Raw genomic sequence first — 19,032 nt, 5'->3', positions numbered from 1 at the left:
AAAATAAGACAAGTAAAAGTTTCCTAAAATGGAGTCTGACTTAAATGGTAGGTTTAAGTAGCAACTGACTCCTAGCCACCCCGCTCACTACAAAGCAACGACCGGCCAAGTTCTCTTCAACCTACAACCTAACTGGCTCCTAACTGGCAGAAATAAATTTAGGATGGAAACTCTTGTAATCAGCTTTAGGATAGGGTCAACTTTAATGCAGGTCAAAACTTAGATTAAGTTCTAGGGAAAAATAACTATCAATCTCAATCTACTGGGTCAATGTAAACACTATGATCAATAATAAAAATTCTTAAATTGAAAAGTTGACAAGAATTTGTTGGCAGCTTTGAGTATGGTCATATCAAAGGACTACTAGTATCATCGGTATCAGATGTCTCACTACACTTTGGCAATCGTCAGTACTGGTGTACCTTCTGCATACTATGATGAAATGATCAAAACTTAGACGATACTAAAAACTACAGAAATCAATGTACTTACTGCTTGTTATACAGCATACTTCCAATGAGCATCCAAACACATCACACACCCCAATAATTCTAAAATCTTACTAGATACAGTATGAGCTCCTTCACCCATTCCAGGAAATTTGAATCCAAATCCCAAAGTTAAACCACCAAATGCTCCATTTGAAGTTGTTGGGGAAACAACTGCAGAAAAGAACATAAAGATTACCTATTACACCTTAATTTAAAAACAGTGAGTAATTTATTTAGGGTCTTTTTCATCTGAAGTGTCCTTTACAAACTTTTGGCTAAACTCCAAAAACCTGTGGCTAATCCATTTACAAGAAATGTTCAGAAAAGGCAAATCTATGGAGACATAAAATAGATTAGTTATCTGGGGCTGAGAGACCTTATTTCGATGATAGAAATGTTCTAAAACTGGATTACAGTTTTAGTGGTAGTTACACAATTCAGTAATCTTATTAAAATCACTGATTTGCATGCTTAAAATAAGTTAATTTTATATGTAAGTTTTACCTCATTAAAGTTAATTTTACAAACACTATGGTAGAGCTTTCTTTTCATTTTGTAGGCAAGGACATCAAAGACAGGAATGAAAACAAGCCTGTCAAAGGTCAGAGGGCAAGTCTCTGATTGAAAATCAAATTCATGCAACAACTATAAATTCTAACCTCAGACATGGTCTTATTCACAAAATCTATCGTAGTGGAGAAGGATATTGCTTACACATATCAAAACGCTTCCAGAATCCCAGTCATGTCTCAAAAGTGGAAGTCTACTTGGTAGAAAATACAACTCAGGTGGTAACCAGCAATTTTAACTAATGTTTACCTATGCCAACTTCACAAGAGGGTAGGGATGGCAGACCACTATTTTTCACCCTGAAGTAGGCATGAGCATTTCCTGGCAAGTTTTATTCCTAGGAATGGCGACAATCTTCCTATAACAGGGCTGCGGGGGAGGGCGGTGGGGGATGGAGGGCATATTACAGCTAGGGTTACAATAACAAAGTCTAATGATAAATGTCATGGCACTGTGAATATATCTTGAAAGCAGAGTCAGTTTATATGAACCTGTAAAAAAAGAATTACTCCACATTTGTTGTTACTGTACTAATGGAAGATACATAGCAAAACAGTTGGGGTTACAAGATAATTAATATCCCACTTCTCAGCTCTACACATCCAGATGTTCCTCTTCAAGGAGAGAAGCCACAAGACATCACACGGTGTCAATTAAAACCCCAAACTGGTCCTTTTGTCATCCATCACTTCTGATAGGTAAAGTGTAAGGACCACAAAACTGGTCTATCTGCAAGAATACATTATAGCAAAACTCCAACATTCATTTCCCATTTTATCTTATTCACATGGATAATAAGACTTCTTCTCTTTCAGACATACTTGGCAAAACTCCCATCTTACTATTCCCATTAGCTTCAAGAAGTTGTTTCAAAACATTACAATGTTAATGAATTATATGCTTAAAATTATCACTTTAAGCTGGAATAATCATGTTAACATAAAATTCACAGCTAAAGCCATGACAATTGGGTTCTTAAGCAAAGCTACTATTGATATCAGCAGTTACAGATGGGTTCAAGCATAATGATAATTTACGAGATGCAAGAGATCCATAGCTTATATTGGCAAATTAAGTGAAGTTGCCTGATGCGAAATACCAGGCTTTTCTCTGCAACCAGTAACTTACATGAGAACCCAGAAGCAACAGTGGAGGTAGAAGCATCTGACACTGAAGTAAACAGCATGGTGCTTGAACGAGTAGTGGCGTCAGCAGTCGATGCTGAAGCCGAACCTAAAAATCAAAATCATGAGCAGAAATATATGTCACTGAGCAATTTTTAAAAAGCAAAACACCATTATAACAAGGTTCATTTATATGGAGAAACTGAAACAGAGCAAGGAAAATCAGATACTCTGAAATCTAATAAATAAAACACAATAACAGCCTGATTAAAAAAAGTAGTTTATTAGTAATACTGAGTACAGCCAGTCTTCTAGCACCATCATAACAAAGAAATTCCACTTTATGGAAGAGGGGGATCCTCCTCCAGAGCTGCAACATAAGAAGTCCTAGGGACCTATATTCCCCAGTGAAACAACCATAACTGGTAAAAAAGAAAAAAATAATAATAATAAAATGTTGAAATCTCGGGAAATTGTCCTACAGGTATACAGCAAATAAAGAACATTTACTCAAGAAAATCTGCTAAGACTCAGTAATACCAGTGAAAGTCTGGCATATGACCCACAATCCACTTCTCTCCATCCCCATCCTCACCCTGAAGGAAGCCACACTCCAGGCAGGAGCTGCCAATAAGACGGGCCCAGACTCCCAAACAAGGGACAAAGCATTTCATTGGGGAGGGCAAGCAGCCAGCATATCACCTCCAATGCCGATTTAATGGGTTGAAGCAGATTTAATGGGCTGAAATTCTTGGCAAGTACAGCCAAGAGTAGAGGGACTCCCTTCCTTAGGTTAGCCCTCATTCATAGGGCAGAGGCTCTACACCAGGAACATCAAGTTGAGAATACTGGAGCCCCATCACCCTTACCCTGACTGCTTTGCCCCAGCTCACTTGCAGGGCTGAGCTTCCACACCTGAAGAGATAAGCAAGATCGAGAAAACTGTCACTGCACAGCGCCCAAAGCAATGTTTCAAAGATTTTGCCCAAAGGTAAAGGCGGCCCATAAAAAGAGAGTTCCCAAGCTATCCCCAAAAGAATTGACTTTATTTGAAAAAGAATGTGAGGAAATTCAAGCCAAAAGATTCTCTCTCAAAAAAAAAAATTTAATTAAGAGGAAGCAAGTACCTTCATGAGACCAAGATTTAGGCTGTAGACTAGTTAGTTTACCAGAGGTAACTAGGGAAAGAGAAGGTTGAAGAGGCCTCCTCCTGAGATCAGAAGAATTAATACTCATACATGCTACACCTTGGGTGAATCTTGAAAATAGTAACCTAAGTGAAAGGAGCCAGACACAAAAGGCCACATAATGTATGATTCCATTTATATGAAATGTCCAGAATAGGCAAATCCATAGAGAGAAAGTAAACTAGTGGATGCCAAGAGCTGGGAGGAGGGGGTAATAAGGTCTGACTGCTAATGGGTACCCGGTTTGTTTTGGGGTGATGAAAATATTCTGGAATTACATAGTGGTAATGGTTGCACACTCAATGAATATATTTTAGAAACGTTGAATTGAATACTTTAAAAGGGTGAATTTTAAGATATGTGAATTATACTTCAATTATGCTATAAAAAAGGATCCTCTCAATAGAAGCAGAAAAAGCATTTGAGAAAATCGAACACAGCTTCATGATGAAAAGGTTCAACAAACTAGGAAGAGAAGGGAATTTCTTTAACATGATAAAGAGCATTCATGAAAAACCCACAGCTAATATCATATTTAATGGTGAAAGACTGCATACTTTCCCACTATCATGAAGAACAAACTAAGGATGTCTGCTCTTACCAACAATACATTGGAAGTTCTAGTCAGGACAATTAGGCAAGAAAACAAAATAAATGGCATCCAGATAAAAAAAAAAAAGAAATAGACCTATATCTATTTATAGGTGACATGATCATGATTACAGAAAATTCTAAAGGAGCCACAAACAAAATCTATTAGAACAATAAACAAGTTCAGCAAATCTGTAGGAATCAAGATCAACATAGAAAAATGAATTACAGGGGCACCTGGGTGGCTCAGTCGGTTAAGCATCTGACTTTGGTTCAGGTCATGATCTCATGGTTCATGAGTTCAAGCCCCATGTCAGGCTCTATGCTGCAGACAGCTCAGAGCCTGCAGCCTGTTTCAGATTCAGTGTCTCCCTTCTCTCTCTGCCCTCCCCCACTAACACTCTGTCTCTCTCTCTCAAAAATAAATAAACATTAAAAAAAATTTTAAAAAGAAAAATGAATTCCAATTCTATATACTAGCAATGAACAATCCACAAATGAAATTAAGAATGCAATTCCACTTATAATCACTCAAAAAATATTTAGGAACAAATCTAACAAAAGAAGTACAAGACCTATACCCAGGAAAAGATAAAACATCATTTTAAGAAATTAAAGACATCCTAAATAAATGGAAAGATCTCAGGTTTGTGGATCAGAAGATTTAGTATTGTTAAGATGATGTAGTAGACAGAAAAATGGTCCCCAACCATAGCCACATCCTAATACCCAGGGCCTACAGACATATTACCTTACGTGACAAAAAGGTCTTTATAGATGTGATTAAGGTTTAGTACCTTGAGATAGGGAGATTATCCTGGATTATCCAGGTAAGCAAAATCTAATGACATAAATCCTTAAAAATAGAGATTATTTCCAGGCTGTGGGCAGTGGGAGATGTGACTACAAAAGAATGGTCAGAAAGATACAAAGTTGCTGATTCAAATGGCCATCTAACACATGAAAACAAATTCACTGTCATTAGTCATTGGGGAATTGAAAATCAAAATCACAATGAGATTCCACTTCAAATGGACTATAATGGCTATAAATCAAAAAGTGAGATAAAATCAAGTGTCAGTGAGGATGAGGAGAAATTGGAAACCTCATACAATGCTGGTGGGAATGTAAAATGGTACAGCCACTCTGGAAAGCTGCCTCACACTTCTTCAATGTGTTAAGCATAGACTTACCATATGACCCAGTAATTCCATTCCTAGGTACCTACACAAAAGAAATGAAAACATATATCCACACAAAAACATGTATGTGAATGTTCATAGCAGCATTTTTCATAATTGGCAAAATGTGAAAACAACACAAATGAACATCAACTGACGAATGGATGAATAAAATATGGTACATCCATACAATGGAATTTTATTTGGCCATAAAAAGGAAAAGGAGCACTGATATATGCTAAAACATGGATGAGCCCTTAAAAATTTATGCTGAATAAAAGAAGCTAATCACAAAAGATCACATATTTTATGATTCCTTTTGTATGAAATGTCCAGAATAGGGGAATCTAGAGCCAGAAAGCAGATTAGTGGTTGTCAGGGACTGGCAGAAGGGAGGAATGGATAGTGTCTGCTCATGGGTATAGAGTTTCTTTAAAGGGTGATGAAAATATTCTAAAACTGCGGTAATGACTGCACAATGCAGTAAATATACGAAAAAGTAATCAATTGTACATTTTAAATGGGTAAATTACACAGCATGTGAATTAAATAATAATAAAACTGTGAAAAAATAATAAAAAAGAAGTCTGGGATAGTTTCAGAAAACAGATTACCTGCCTCTTGCTTTAAAATTTCAAATAAAAAATAAATAAAATAAAATTTCAAATAAAAAAGTATATAAAAAAATAAAGCTAGGGCGCCTGGTGGCTCAGTCGGTTAAGTGGCCAACTTCAGCTCAGGTCATGATCTTGCGGTCTGTGAGTTCGAGCCCTGCATCGATCGGGCTCTGTGCTGGCAGGCAGCTCAGAGCCTGGAGCCTGCTTCTCTCTCTCTGCCCCTCCCCTGCTCGCTCTCTGTCTCTCTGTCTCTCTCTCTCAAATATAATAAACATTAAAAAAATTAAGAAAAAATAAAGCTAAAGAAATTAAGTACATAAAGACACAAATGAAATTCACTGGTTAACCAAAAACAAAGTTTATCTTTTTCATCCTCATTCTAGATCATTGTACATGGCACATGGTAGTAAGTGCTCAATTAAAGCTTCTGCTGAACTGAACTCACTTTTTCCAGATTCCAATATACAATTACACACATTCTATTTCCTCTTCAAAAGGAGAAAGTACTCAATAAGTAATTGTACTTGAGTCTGTTGTTGCCTACATCCAACTGCTGAGCAACTTGTGGCAATATATAGCGTAAGATCCTGTTATCCAAAAGATCTAGCGCCTTTGAGGGTGAAGAGGACAGGCAGATGCTGGGGAGGAATTGGGGACATTACCACATACCTTTGACTATTTAAAATGTGTACTGTGGAAAATCCCCATGTTTCATTTAGAAGAAGCACGCATATAGTATACTTTTTTTTTTTTAATGTTTTTTAACGTTTATTTATTTTTGGGACAGAGAGAGACAGAGCATGAACGGGGGAGGAGCAGAGAGAGAGGGAGACACAGAATCGGAAACAGGCTCCAGGCTCTGAGCCATCAGCCCAGAGCCCGACGCGGGGCTCGAACTCACGGACCGCGAGATCGTGACCTGAGCTGAAGTCGGACGCCCAACCGACTGAGCCACCCAGGCGCCCCAATATATAGTATACTTTTAAAGAGATGATCAATTTTACAGCAAAGGTGTTTTAATATTTATAATTCATTACCAACAGGTGAGGCTAAATTTTTATTATGAGCTTAATGGCCACTTTAATTTCCTCATTTGAAATTGCCCATTCATGTCATCTACTCATTTTCTCATTAAGAGTATTGTCTTATTATTGAAGTGTGTATCAAGGCTATTTAGTCAAGTGTTGCAAAAATTTCCCAGCCCCAGTTTGTCATTTGTTTCTTGATTTTGTTTTTGTTTTCTATGTAGTCAAATATTTCCATCATGTTTTTTCCTTTATGGTTTATATCTCCATATTATGTTTCAAAAGGCTTTCCCTCTTAAACATACAAAAGGTGTTCAACCTCATTTTTATTTTTTATTTTATTTTTTATTTTTTCAATGTTTATTTTTGAGAGAAAGAGAGAGAGAGAGAGAAAGAGAGAGAGAGAGGCTGAGCATGAGCAGGGGAGGAGCAGAGAGAGAGGGAGACACAGAATCTGAAACAGGCTCCAGGCTCTGAGCTGTTATCACAGAGCCCAACGCTGGGCTTGAAGGAACTCACAAACCGTGAGATCATGACCCGAGCCGAAGCTGGATGCTCAACCGACTGAGCCACCCAGGCGCCCCATCAACTTAATTTTTAGGAGAAAATCACAAATTATAACTATTGAGAACAATTTCACCAGACAGATGGGAAGAAATTAAAAAAAAAAAACCTAGTAATACACTCTGTTAAGGACACTGTGGACAAACAAGCAGCCTCTGAGGTTCCTAATGGGAGTGTAAATTGGTATAACCCCTATGGAAAACAATTGGCCAATTTTTTTGTGTTTTTGTTTTTTTAATTTTTTTAAATGTTTATTTATTTTTGAGAGACACAGAGAGACAGAGTGCAAGCAGGGGAGGGGCAGAGAGAGAGAGAAACATAGAACCCGAAGCAGGCTCAAGGCTGTGAGCTGTCAACACAGAGCCCCCCGTGGGGCTCGAACTCACAAACCATGAGATCATGACCCAAGCCGAAGTTGGATGCCTAACCAACTGAGCCACCCAGGCGCCCCAACAAGTGGCCAATGTTTTAAAAATTCCAAATGAATCTATCTTTTGAACCAAGAATACTTCTTCTCAAAATTTATCTGCAAAGATGTACTTGCACACCTGTAAAATGACATGTAAAATGATAGCCATTTCATCCACTGTATTAGCAAATGAACAACCTAAATGCCCATCAGCAAGGGACTAAATAAATTATAGCACATCTAGACCATGGAATTCTATGATGCTACAAAAAATACTGAGAGAGGAGCACCCTCAGTCAGTTAAGCATCTGCTTCTTGGTTTAGGCTCAGGTCCTGATCTCATGGTTTGTGAGTTTGAGCCCCACGTCAGGCTCTGTACTGACAGCACAGAATCTGCTTGTGATTCCCTCCCTCCCTCTCTCTCTCTCTCTCTCTCTCTCTCTCCCTCCCCAACGCGTGCATGTGCACTCTCTCTCTCTCTCAAAATAAATAAATAAAAATTAAAAAAAAATACTGAGGGAGCTATCCATATACTGATTGATGTGAAAAGATCCCCAAAATGTTTAAAGTAAGTTTATAAAGTTTATAAGTTTAAAAAGGAAAGCATAGAACACTGTGTATACTATCATTTATGTAGAAAAAATAAAGGTAGAGGGCTAAGAATATATTTTTTTATTTGCTAGCAAATCCATGAATAAATTCTGAAAGGATATATACAATTACAGTGGTCAGCTGAATCCAGGGAGTAGAGGAGGTGGGGGTAATACAGGGTAGATGGGCGACTATTTATAGTTTTCTTTTTGAACCATTTGCCTGAATATACTACATATTTTTAAATTATACATAAATAAAAGTCCTTTCCCCAACCCAAGAAATACTGTTTACATATTGTCATATTTATCTGCATTTTTTAAATGTTTATGATTTCATTTTCTACCTTTAATTCACCTAGTATTTCTTTTGGTTGATCTTGTTAAAAAAAAACAACAACAAAATTCAACAGAGTAAATCTGAAGATCTAACTGACTTTATTAAATGATTCATGAATTGGGCAGTATCTCATCTAGCTCGTGGGAATTATACAAAATAATTTTTTTTGTTTTTTATACCAACAAGGGTGCGTCAAGAAAGTTATAAGCAAAAGAAAAGAAAGAATTGTTTCAGGCAGGATCACCTTCTGGGGAAGAGCAGGGGATCTTATTATGCAGATGAGCTCATCTTCTTTTGGGGGATGTAGAGGGCCCAAGTGACAGATAACCTCATCAGTGTTTATCAGAAAATTCCTGACTGACCAGTTAAGACTTAATATTTCCGGGGGAGGTTGACACAGCAGTTAGATTAGGTATTAAGCCCTGGCTTATTGATTTGGGGTCTTAACCTAAGTGACACCATTTTGGACCTGTGGTTTTCTTTTCAACAATCTTTTTAGGCAAAAAATCTCCCAAATCACCTGGCTAGTCAGGTACTGCAATTCATTTACTCACTACCCCATCCCCTCTCCCCACAGATTTGAAAATGTCATCTTCATAGACCCAGATTTATTTCTATACTTTAAAATTTTTCACTAATTTTTCTATCACTGTTCCACAAGAAAATTTCAATTATAGCACTAGAAGTCATGTGCTTTTATATTACACAATGTTTTAAATTTACAGGAAGAGAATAAACTTAACATACATTTTCATGTATTTTCCTACACGTACTCCATCATTTTCCTTAAAAAACAAAAGACTTGACTAGTCTCATGCATTTATTCCCCCATTTAAACTTTAGACTCTAGTCAAGTCCCTCTTTCCTTTCCCTCTCTCCAAATTTCTATTTTAAAAAAGCCCAATTTGGGACTCATTTGTCCCCCACCACAGGAAACCACAACATCATTATAGTTTCAACCTATTCCAGAAAGGTGACCTTTTAAAAATCAATCTGAAATTTCATGATCAGTACTAGGGAGGTAATCTGCATGATAAAACAAACAAACAAACAAACAAACAAACAAAAAAACCCTGCTGTTCCCTTGCAGCCAAAAGACACACAGCCAGAAACAATCCTTTCTTTTCTTTTGCTAATAACTTCTTGCCCCACCCTCCTTCCCATAAAAACCTTCCATTTTGTATAATTTCTTGAAAAATCTCTCTACTTGCTAGATGGGATGTTGCCCAATTCATGAATCACTTAAAATGCCAATTACCTCTTCAAATTTTACTCGGTTGAGTTTTGTTTTTTAACAATTCCCATTGTGGTTTTATAAGAATTACATTAAATGTGTAGGTTAATTTGGAGATACATGACATTTTTATATATCGAGTCTGTGCATTCAGTGGGTCTCTTCACTTATTCATGTCTTCTATTATATTCCTCAGTAGAATTTTGGAGTTATCTTCAAATAGGTCATGCACATTTCAAATGTTTATTGCTGGGCATTTTGAATTTTTGGTTGAAATTGTTAATGGGACCTTTTCCCATTAAATGTATTTCCCAACTACTATTGCTTAAACATGGGAACACTATTGAGTTTTGTATTTACACCTGGCCATATTACTGAAACTTCTTCACTAGTACTAATTTAAATTGCACTTGATATATGCCAATATTTAAAAATCCTAATCTTTTGTCTCAGGCACTGGCATAATTTCAGGGCCTGACCTTAAATCACATACCCAGAGGTAACTAAGGAAGAAAATACTGTCTAATATGATTTGCTTTTAAGTTATAGGAGTCTTACTCTTAAATAAAAAAGGATTTAAGAGACAGTCTTATTTTCCTAATCATAGAACTAGAGCAGGGTTTTTCAATGTGGCATCACTGACATTTGGGGCCAGGTAATTCTTCATTGTGGAAGACTAGCCCATGCTGAGATATAATAAGAAATGTACAGAGGTGCCTGGGTGGCTCTGTTGGTTGAGCGTCCAACTCTCGATTTCAGGTCAGGTTCTGTTGGTTGGAGCCCTGCATCAGGCTCTGTGCTGACAGCGCTGAGCCTGCTTGGGATTCTCTCTCTCTTCCTCTCTCTGCGCTGCATCCCCCACCCCTATCCCTGCTCACGTGCTCTCAAAATAAATTAAATAAACATTTTTTTAAAAAAAGAAATGTACATTTGGTCTGTGTCCCCTTTCCTGGACAGATCCTAAAACCCTTGTAATTTCCTAAGTGATAAAAGTGATAGAAACATCTTTCGTTATAATATTTGGTTTTTGTCCCCAGTTCATGAAATATCTCCAGAAGTAATATAGGTGAAGGACCCCCTGGTTATTTATTACCAAGCCTATACAACTACACTTGATTTACATTAATGAGGTGAACTTTATTTTTATTTTTTAATGTTTATTTATTTTTGAGAGAGACGAAGTGTGAGTGGGGGAGGAGCAGAAAGAGAGGGAGGCACAGAATCGGAAGGAGGATCCAGGCTCTGAGTTGTCAGCACAGAGCCCGACACTGGGCTCAGACCCACGAACTCTGAGATCATGACCTGAGTTGAAGTCAGATGCTAAATCAACTGAACCACCCAGGTGCCCCTTAATGAGGTGAACTTTAAAGAGCCCTTAATGATGAGCAGCTGGTTGCCAGAGAAACCAACCGACTGCAGCGTTAGAACTTTTACACCACCTTCTCACCTCTGGAAATGGGAGGGGCTGAAGATGGAGTTCAATCATCATTGGCTGATGATTGAATCAATCACGCCTACATAATAGAACCTCCATTGAAACCCTAAATGAAGGGGTATGGAGATATTCCAAGTTAGTGAACACATGGAGGTTGCTAAAAGGGTGACAACACCTGGAGAAGACAAGGAAGATCTGGGCCTCCCCCCCCCCATACCTTCCCCTATTTCCTATGTTGTATCATTTATAATAAACCAGTAACTGTAAGTAAAGTGTTTTCCAGTGTTCTGTGAGCTGTTCTAGCAAATTATCAACCCAAGGAGGGAGTCATGGGAATCCCCAACTTCTAGGCAGTAGGTCAGAAGTACACGTGACAACCTAGGACTCACAATTGGTATCTGAAGTAGTGGTCAGTTCCGTGGGACTGAGCCCTTGAAATATTTGGTCTGTGATAACTCCAGGTAATGAGGATCATAACTGAATGTAGGGAACCCAGCTGGTGTCCAGAGAGTTGGAGAATTCGTTGGTGTGGGAAGAACCCCCCCCCATATTTGGTGTCAGAAGTGTTGAGTGTAGGGGACACAAGATTTTCTTTTATGTGCACTGCAGGATATTTTGCAGTGTGACTCTGAATAAAGGAAACCTCATTTAAAATGGGGTTGGGAGGCCAGAAGAGGGAGCTCTCACACCATACCACTTGCAGCCCTTTGCAGGCCCAATAGGAAAAAGACTGTTTTACTAAGCCAGCAGAAGGAAGATCTTCTCCTTGCTTGGCAACAGCCCAGCCAATGAGACACTGTCACAACACAGCCAAAGAAAAGCCACTACACTTCAAACACCCAATTTACTCCAGTGGACTTGTTTACAACAGTCCCTCCCAACTCCCCCCTTTTCTCTAAAAGAGCTTTTTTCTCCTTTGTTCTCCAGACTTGCCTATGGTTTTGCTGTAGCTTGCTTGTCCCAAATTGCAATTCCTCCTCTATTCAAACAAACCCATTTTGCTAGCAAAAAAACTGGCTCTTTTATTTTCAAGGTCAATCAAGGTCAAAAGCAGCATCCCTGGGCTCTACCCACTAGATGCCAGTAGTACCTCCCCAGTCTCAACAGCCAAAAATGTCTTCAGGCATTGCTAAATATCCCCTAGGAGAGGGGACAAGTCATCTCCAGCTGAGAACCACTGGACTAGAGGAAGGGTTCAATATAATTTTCTCCATGCAGTGCTATAAGGATACCCAAACCAGCCTTAATTCCTTGATATTTAAGAAACATAAGAAAATGCCAACTATTTTAACAAGTTGTTGGCCATAGAAAATAGCCAAGAATGTTTTCAACAGAATTGGGAAAGGTAAACTTACGCTACAAGATAGCGGGGCCTGCTACAATAACTAAAATGGTGATATTAGAACAATAAAGGGCAAATCAATAGAACAGAATAGGAAGTCCAGAAGCAGAACTAATCATATATAATAATTTGCTGTATGTGGAAGTCAGCATCTCAAATCAATAGGAAAAGAATGGCTATTTAATGAAGTATAATGGTTGAACTCACTAATCACTTAGAAAAAAATAAGATTCCTAAAAATATAAACTGTAATAAAACTACAAAATTTAAGGATCTTGAGACGGAAAAGGCCTATTTGTCCAGAGAGAGAAACTCAGAAGAATAAGAGATGTGACAATATAAAAATTAAATTCTTTGGGACTTCCTTTCCAGGAAAATGGGATGCAGGTCCTTTTCCTTACTCAAGTAAAAACCACTTATTCAACTAAATATTATATATAAAACAAACGTAAGAAGACCCTAAAAAGTGGTGAGAAGAAGGCAAACCAGAAAAGGATCCTGAGACCCAAGGAATGATATGATGGTGAGTTCCACAAGTTTTCTTTTTGCCTTGTATTTCCCAGGCTTGGAGTTGAATAGGCTAGCAGCCCAGAAATACCAATGGATATAGACCACTCCCCACTCCCCACATAAAAGCCCCAATAAAAGCCTGCTCTGTAGACAAAGACAAGGAAAGAGGCAGACTAATAAGACAGAAATCTTTTAGACAATAACCACTCTAGTATAACCAAACGCCACATAAAAAACTGTGGCCCTACTTCCTACCTATCCTAGCAAACACTAAGTGAGGAGCCTAAACTTCTACCCATGTGAGACTGTAATGAGGTGTCCCAATAGCTGTGCCAGAATGGTATTAGAGAAGGTCAAGTAGGGAGCCAGGTTCTTCATCTCTGCCAGCAGTTTGTGAACCCTCTCCTCACAGTGACGTGGCAGGATGTTCCACCATTGCCCACCAGTAATTAGGAGACCCCTGCCTTGGGCAGGAATGGAGACCAACAGGGAAAATGAAGTTTTACTCCTACCTTATGGTAATGAAGCAGCACCCCTCTATTCCCCTGTTAGAGCAATGTCAAATAAAACCAGCTAAAGCAAAGAAAAAAAAAGCCTCAAATCAGATTCAGTGTCTCATAACATAATATGAAAATGTCCAGGTTTCAATTAAACACCCATCCTACTAAGAATGAGGAAGGTCTCAAACTGAATGAAAAATGACATTAGCAAGATGACAGAACGTTAGAATTAATGATCAAAGATTTGAAAGCATCCGTGATAAAAATGCATCAACAAGAAATTATAAACACACTTGAAACATGAGAAAAAATAGCCTTACCCAAGAGAAAGAAAGAAAAAGAAATGAAAATAAAACCTCAACAAATAAATAGAAGATATAAAGAACTGAACAGAAAATTGAGAACTGAAAAAGACAATAACCAAAACACAAACACAAACTTAAGCGGAAGGATTTGAGAGCAGACAGAGACAGGAACCAGTGAAATGGAGGCTAGGATGATAGAAGTCTACACCAAGACATATAAAATCACTACACTTCGGAAAACTAAAGACAAAAAGTCTTTAAAGCAGCAAGAGAAAAACAGCATCTAATTTATAGGGGGAAACCTATTTAAATGATAGATTTCTCATCAGAAACCATGGAGGCAAGAGGGAAGTATAACTGTATTTTTCAAGTGCTGAAAGAAAATAACTGCCAACCCGGAATCCAATCCTACAGCTAGTGAAAATATCCTCCAGGAATGAATAGGAAATGAAGATATTGAGAGGAAAACTCAAGAGAATTTGTTGCCAACAGACCACCTTAAATGAACAGCTACAGAAGTCTTCTAAACAGAAAGGAAATGACAACAGAAGGAATCTTGGAACTTCAGGAAGGAAGAAACAACAAATAGAGCAAAAATATGGGCAAATACAATTGGTTTTCCTGTTTGTTTTAAGTTTTAAAAATTATGTTTGATGGTTAAAAATTATAACCCGGCCTGATGTGGTTCTAAAAGTATGTAGATAGAATAATTTAAGACAATTACGTTACAAATAGGGGTGGGTTAAGGGACATACAGGGAGAAAGGTTTCTATACCTCGAACAGGTAAAATAACAATTAGACTATTATACATATATATGTACTACCTAGAGCAACCACTAAAAAATCTATACAAAGAGCAACTCTCAAAAATACTATAGTTGGGGCGCCTGGGTGGCTCAGTTAGTTCAGTGTCCCAATTCAGCTCAGGTCATGATCTCACGGTCCATGAGTTTGAGCCCCATGTCAGCCTCTGTGCTGACAGCTCAGAGCCTGGAGACTGCCTTGGATTTTGTGTCTCCCTCTCTCTCCACCACTCCCCTGCTCGTGTTCTCTCTCTCTCTCTCTCTCTCTCTCTCTCTCTCTCTCTCTCTCAAAAATAAAATAAAACATTAAAAAAATACTTAAACTGAAATGGAATTCTACAACATGTTCAAGTAATCAATAGGAAGGCAGGAAACAGAAAACAGGAGAATGAAAAATACAAACAAAACAAAAAATAAAATGGCAGACTTAAGACCTAACATAGCAATAATTATGGAAAATGTAAACGGTCTAAATAAGCTGATTAAAAGTGAGACTGACAGAGGGTATTAAAAAACCATGACCGACCTGTATGTTGTCTATAAGAAACTCACTTCAAAAATGATAGAGGCAGGTTGAGAATAAAAAGATGGAAAAAAGATACTATACAACAATAAGTAGAAATGTATATATTATTATCAGATAAAGTAGACTTCAAAGGAAAAAAATTACCAGAAGGGCATAATTACATAATGATGTTACATAAAAAGCCAATCCCCCAATAAGTCTTAGCAATTGTATATATATGTACTAACAACAGAGCTTCAAAATATGTGAATCAAAAACTGATAAAAGTGAAAGAAAAATAAACAAATCCACTATTCCAGTTAAAGACACACGCCTCTCTTACCAATTGATAGAACAACTAGACATAATATCAGCAAGGATACAGAACTCATCAAAACCATTAACCATCAAAATCCAATTGTCCTTTATAGCACACTTCGCCCAACAAAACAGAATACACGTTCTTTTCAAGTGCCCCTGGAACATCTACCAAGATAGATTTTGTACGGGGCCATGAAACAAACTTCAACTAATTCAAAATAATAAAAATGATATAGTGTATTCTCCAACTACAATGGAAAGGGACCAGAAATCAAAAACAGAAAAACAACAGGAAAATCTCCAAACATTTGTACACTAAACACATACTGAAATAACTCATGGGCCAAAGAGGAAGTCTCAACAAAAATAAGAATTACACCGAAGTAAATGAAAATGAAAATACACCCTACCAAAATTCATAGGATGTAGTTAAAGTAGTGCTAGCAGGGAAATTTATAGCAGTAAATGTACACATTAGAAAAGAAGATGTACGGCATGGTGACTGTAGTTAATACTGTATTGTATATTTGAAAGTTGCTAAGAGAGTAAATCTTTAAAGTTCTCATCACAAGAAAAAAAAATTATAACTGTGTATGGTGATGGATGTTAATTTAATTAGACTTATTGTGGTGATCATTTCACGATATATACAAAGAGTGAATCATTATATTGTATACCTGAAACTAATATGTCAATTATATTTCAATTTTAAAAATTAAAATCAGAAGAAAAGTTTCTAATCAATCATCCATGTTCCCACCTGAAAACCTACTAAAAGAGCAAAATAAACCCAAAGCAAGCAGAAGAAAATAATAAAGAGCAAAAATCAATGAAATAGAAAACAAAAATAGAAAAAAAATCAATGACACAGAGTTGATTCCTGAAACATCAATAAAATTAACAAACCTCTACTAAGATTAAAAAAAAAAGGGGCACCTGGGTACTTCAGTCGATTAAGCATCTGACTCTTGATTTCAGCTCAGGGCATGATCTCACAGTTTTTGAGTTTGAATCCTGCATCAGGCTCTGCATTGACAGCTTGGGGCCTGCCTGGGATTCTCTCTCTCTGTTCCTCCCCCGGCTTGTGCTCTCTCTCTCTCAAAATAAATAAATAATCTTTTTTTAAAAAGAGATTGAAAATGAAAACAGAGAGAAGATACAAATTACCAATAGCAGTAGTGAAACAGCTTATCATGACACACCATGTGGACATCAAAAGAATAATACTATACCCACAAATTTGATAATTTCAAAGAAATGGACCAACTAAAAACACACAAACTACCACAAATCACTAATAAGAAATACATAATTTGGAATTCATAATTTTAAAACTCCTAAAAAACAAATCTCCAGGTCCAGATGGTTTCACTGGAGAATTCTACCAAATATTTAAAGAAGAATTTCTTTCAGAAAACAAAACAGGAGAAACACTTCCTGACCTAATTTATGAAGCCAGTATCATACCCTAACCAAAACCAGACAGACGATACAAAACAAGAAAACTGCACACCACTTTCTCTTATGAATATGAACGAATCAAAAAAATCAAACAAAATATAAGCAAATAGAATTCAGCAATATATGAAAGGATTATAGACCAGGACCAAGTGGGATTTATCCCAAGGATGCAAAGTTGGTATAATATTTGAAAAATCAATGTGATCCACATGACTGTATCAACTAATGAAGAAAAAGCATTTACAAAATTCAATACCCAGTTATGGTAAAAGTCTCAAAAAAATAGGAATAGATGGGAACATCTTCAACTTGAGGAAGGGCATCTACCAAAAACTACTGCTAACACCATACTTAATGAGAAACTAGATGTTTCTCCCTACGATTGGGAAAAAGAAAGGATGCTTGCTCTCATCACTCTTATCCAATGTAATATTAGAACTTCTAGCCAGTACACTAAAGCAAGAGGAAAAAACCTAGATAGGAAAGGAAGAAATGAAACTGTCCCTATTTTCAGATAACATGACTGTCTTGTCTGTGTAGAAAATCCTAAGAAATCTACAAAAAAACTTCCTAGAATAAGTGAGCTCAGCAAGGTCAGAGGATATAAGATAAACATATGAAATCAATTGTATTTCTACATACCAGCAATAAACAAGTCAATGTGAAATTAAAAATACAGTACCATTTACAATCACTTTAAAAAAGAAATACTCAGGTATAAATCTAGCAATGAGAAAAAAATGCCCGTTGGATAGCACTTCTGTCTTTTGTAAAACCCTATTATCCACTGACATTTCCCAAAGCCCTATGTAAAAAGGACCCATGTAATACATTACTATTTTTGAATGCTTTTTTTTATCAGACTATAAAAGACATGAACAGATTGGATATACATATGACAAATAAGCACAGGAAAAGATGTTCAACATCATTAGCCCTTAGGGAAATAGAAATTAAAACCATAATGTAATATCACTATTTGCGAAAAGAGCTAAAATGAAAAATAGTGATAATACCAAATGATAGTGAAGAGCAGAGAAACTGGATCACACATACTTGCTGAGGGGCATGTAAAATGGTATGGCCATTCTAGAAAACAGTTTGACACTTTCTTATAAGACTGAATATACAACTACCATACGATCTAGCGATTGTACTCCTGGGCATTTAGCCAAGAGAAATGAAGACTTATGTTCACACACACAAAAACCCTATACATAAATGTTCAGAGCAGCTTTACTCATTACAGCCAAAAAGCAGAAATAACAGATATCCATCCCTGGGCAAATAGTTACACAAACTGCTGTACGTCCATATCATGGAATAGTATGCAGCAATAAAAATAACTGATACACACACCAATCTGGATGCATCTATAGAAAATTAAGCTGGGTGAAAAGAGCCATCCCTAAAATATCTCATTGTATGATTCCCCATTTATACAGAATTTTTGAAATGACAAAATTATAGCAACGGTTGCTTTGAAATGGCAAAATGAAGGATACTTGTGGTGACAGGACTAGTCCATACCTTGACTGTCAGTATCAACATCCTGGTTGTGATAATGTATGATAGCTATGCAAGATGTTACCACTAGGAGAAAATGGACAAAGGGTATGTGGAATCTCTATGACTCCTTACAACTGCATGAGAATCTACAATTATGGCAAAATAAAACACTTAATTTAAAGAAATAAAATCTTTTAATATTTATAAAACACTAAGAAAAAAATGTAAACAAATTGGGAGAAATACTTCTTACACAAATATCAAAGGGTTAAGATACCACAACTACATTATCAACAAGAAAGATAAATACCATATTAGAAAACTGAGCAAAAGGTACAATGAATTTATTCACTCTCTCACACACACACATATAAATGCAATTACTCAATAAATAATTCAAAAAGAAGTCATCCTTGT

At 36.9% G+C, this 19,032-nt stretch overlaps 1 protein-coding gene across 3 annotated transcripts in view; it reads right to left on the bottom strand.

The window, feature by feature from the left end:
* Positions 1-19,032, bottom strand: part of NUP62CL (nucleoporin 62 C-terminal like) — an 88,946-nt gene that overhangs the window by 44,971 nt on the left and 24,943 nt on the right. The window contains exons 2-3 of one of the 3 annotated variants that reach the window (XM_040468387.1): positions 2,190-2,294; positions 564-662 (exon numbers count right to left, since the gene is read on the bottom strand). The exons of 1 other annotated variant lie outside the window; for it this stretch is intronic. In XM_040468387.1, the coding sequence (XP_040324321.1) occupies positions 564-662; positions 2,190-2,247 (157 nt within the window). In that variant the 5' untranslated portion in view covers positions 2,248-2,294. The remainder of the gene's footprint in view (positions 1-563; positions 663-2,189; positions 2,295-19,032) is intronic. One more of the 3 variants, XM_040468388.1, reaches the window with a different exon arrangement.

This window comes from Herpailurus yagouaroundi, unplaced genomic scaffold (assembly GCF_014898765.1).
Source record: "Herpailurus yagouaroundi ecotype Mexico unplaced genomic scaffold, PumYag 67700, whole genome shotgun sequence".
Classification (NCBI taxonomy): Eukaryota; Metazoa; Chordata; class Mammalia; order Carnivora; family Felidae; genus Herpailurus; species Herpailurus yagouaroundi.
This window is presented reverse-complemented; position numbering and strand designations above follow the sequence as displayed.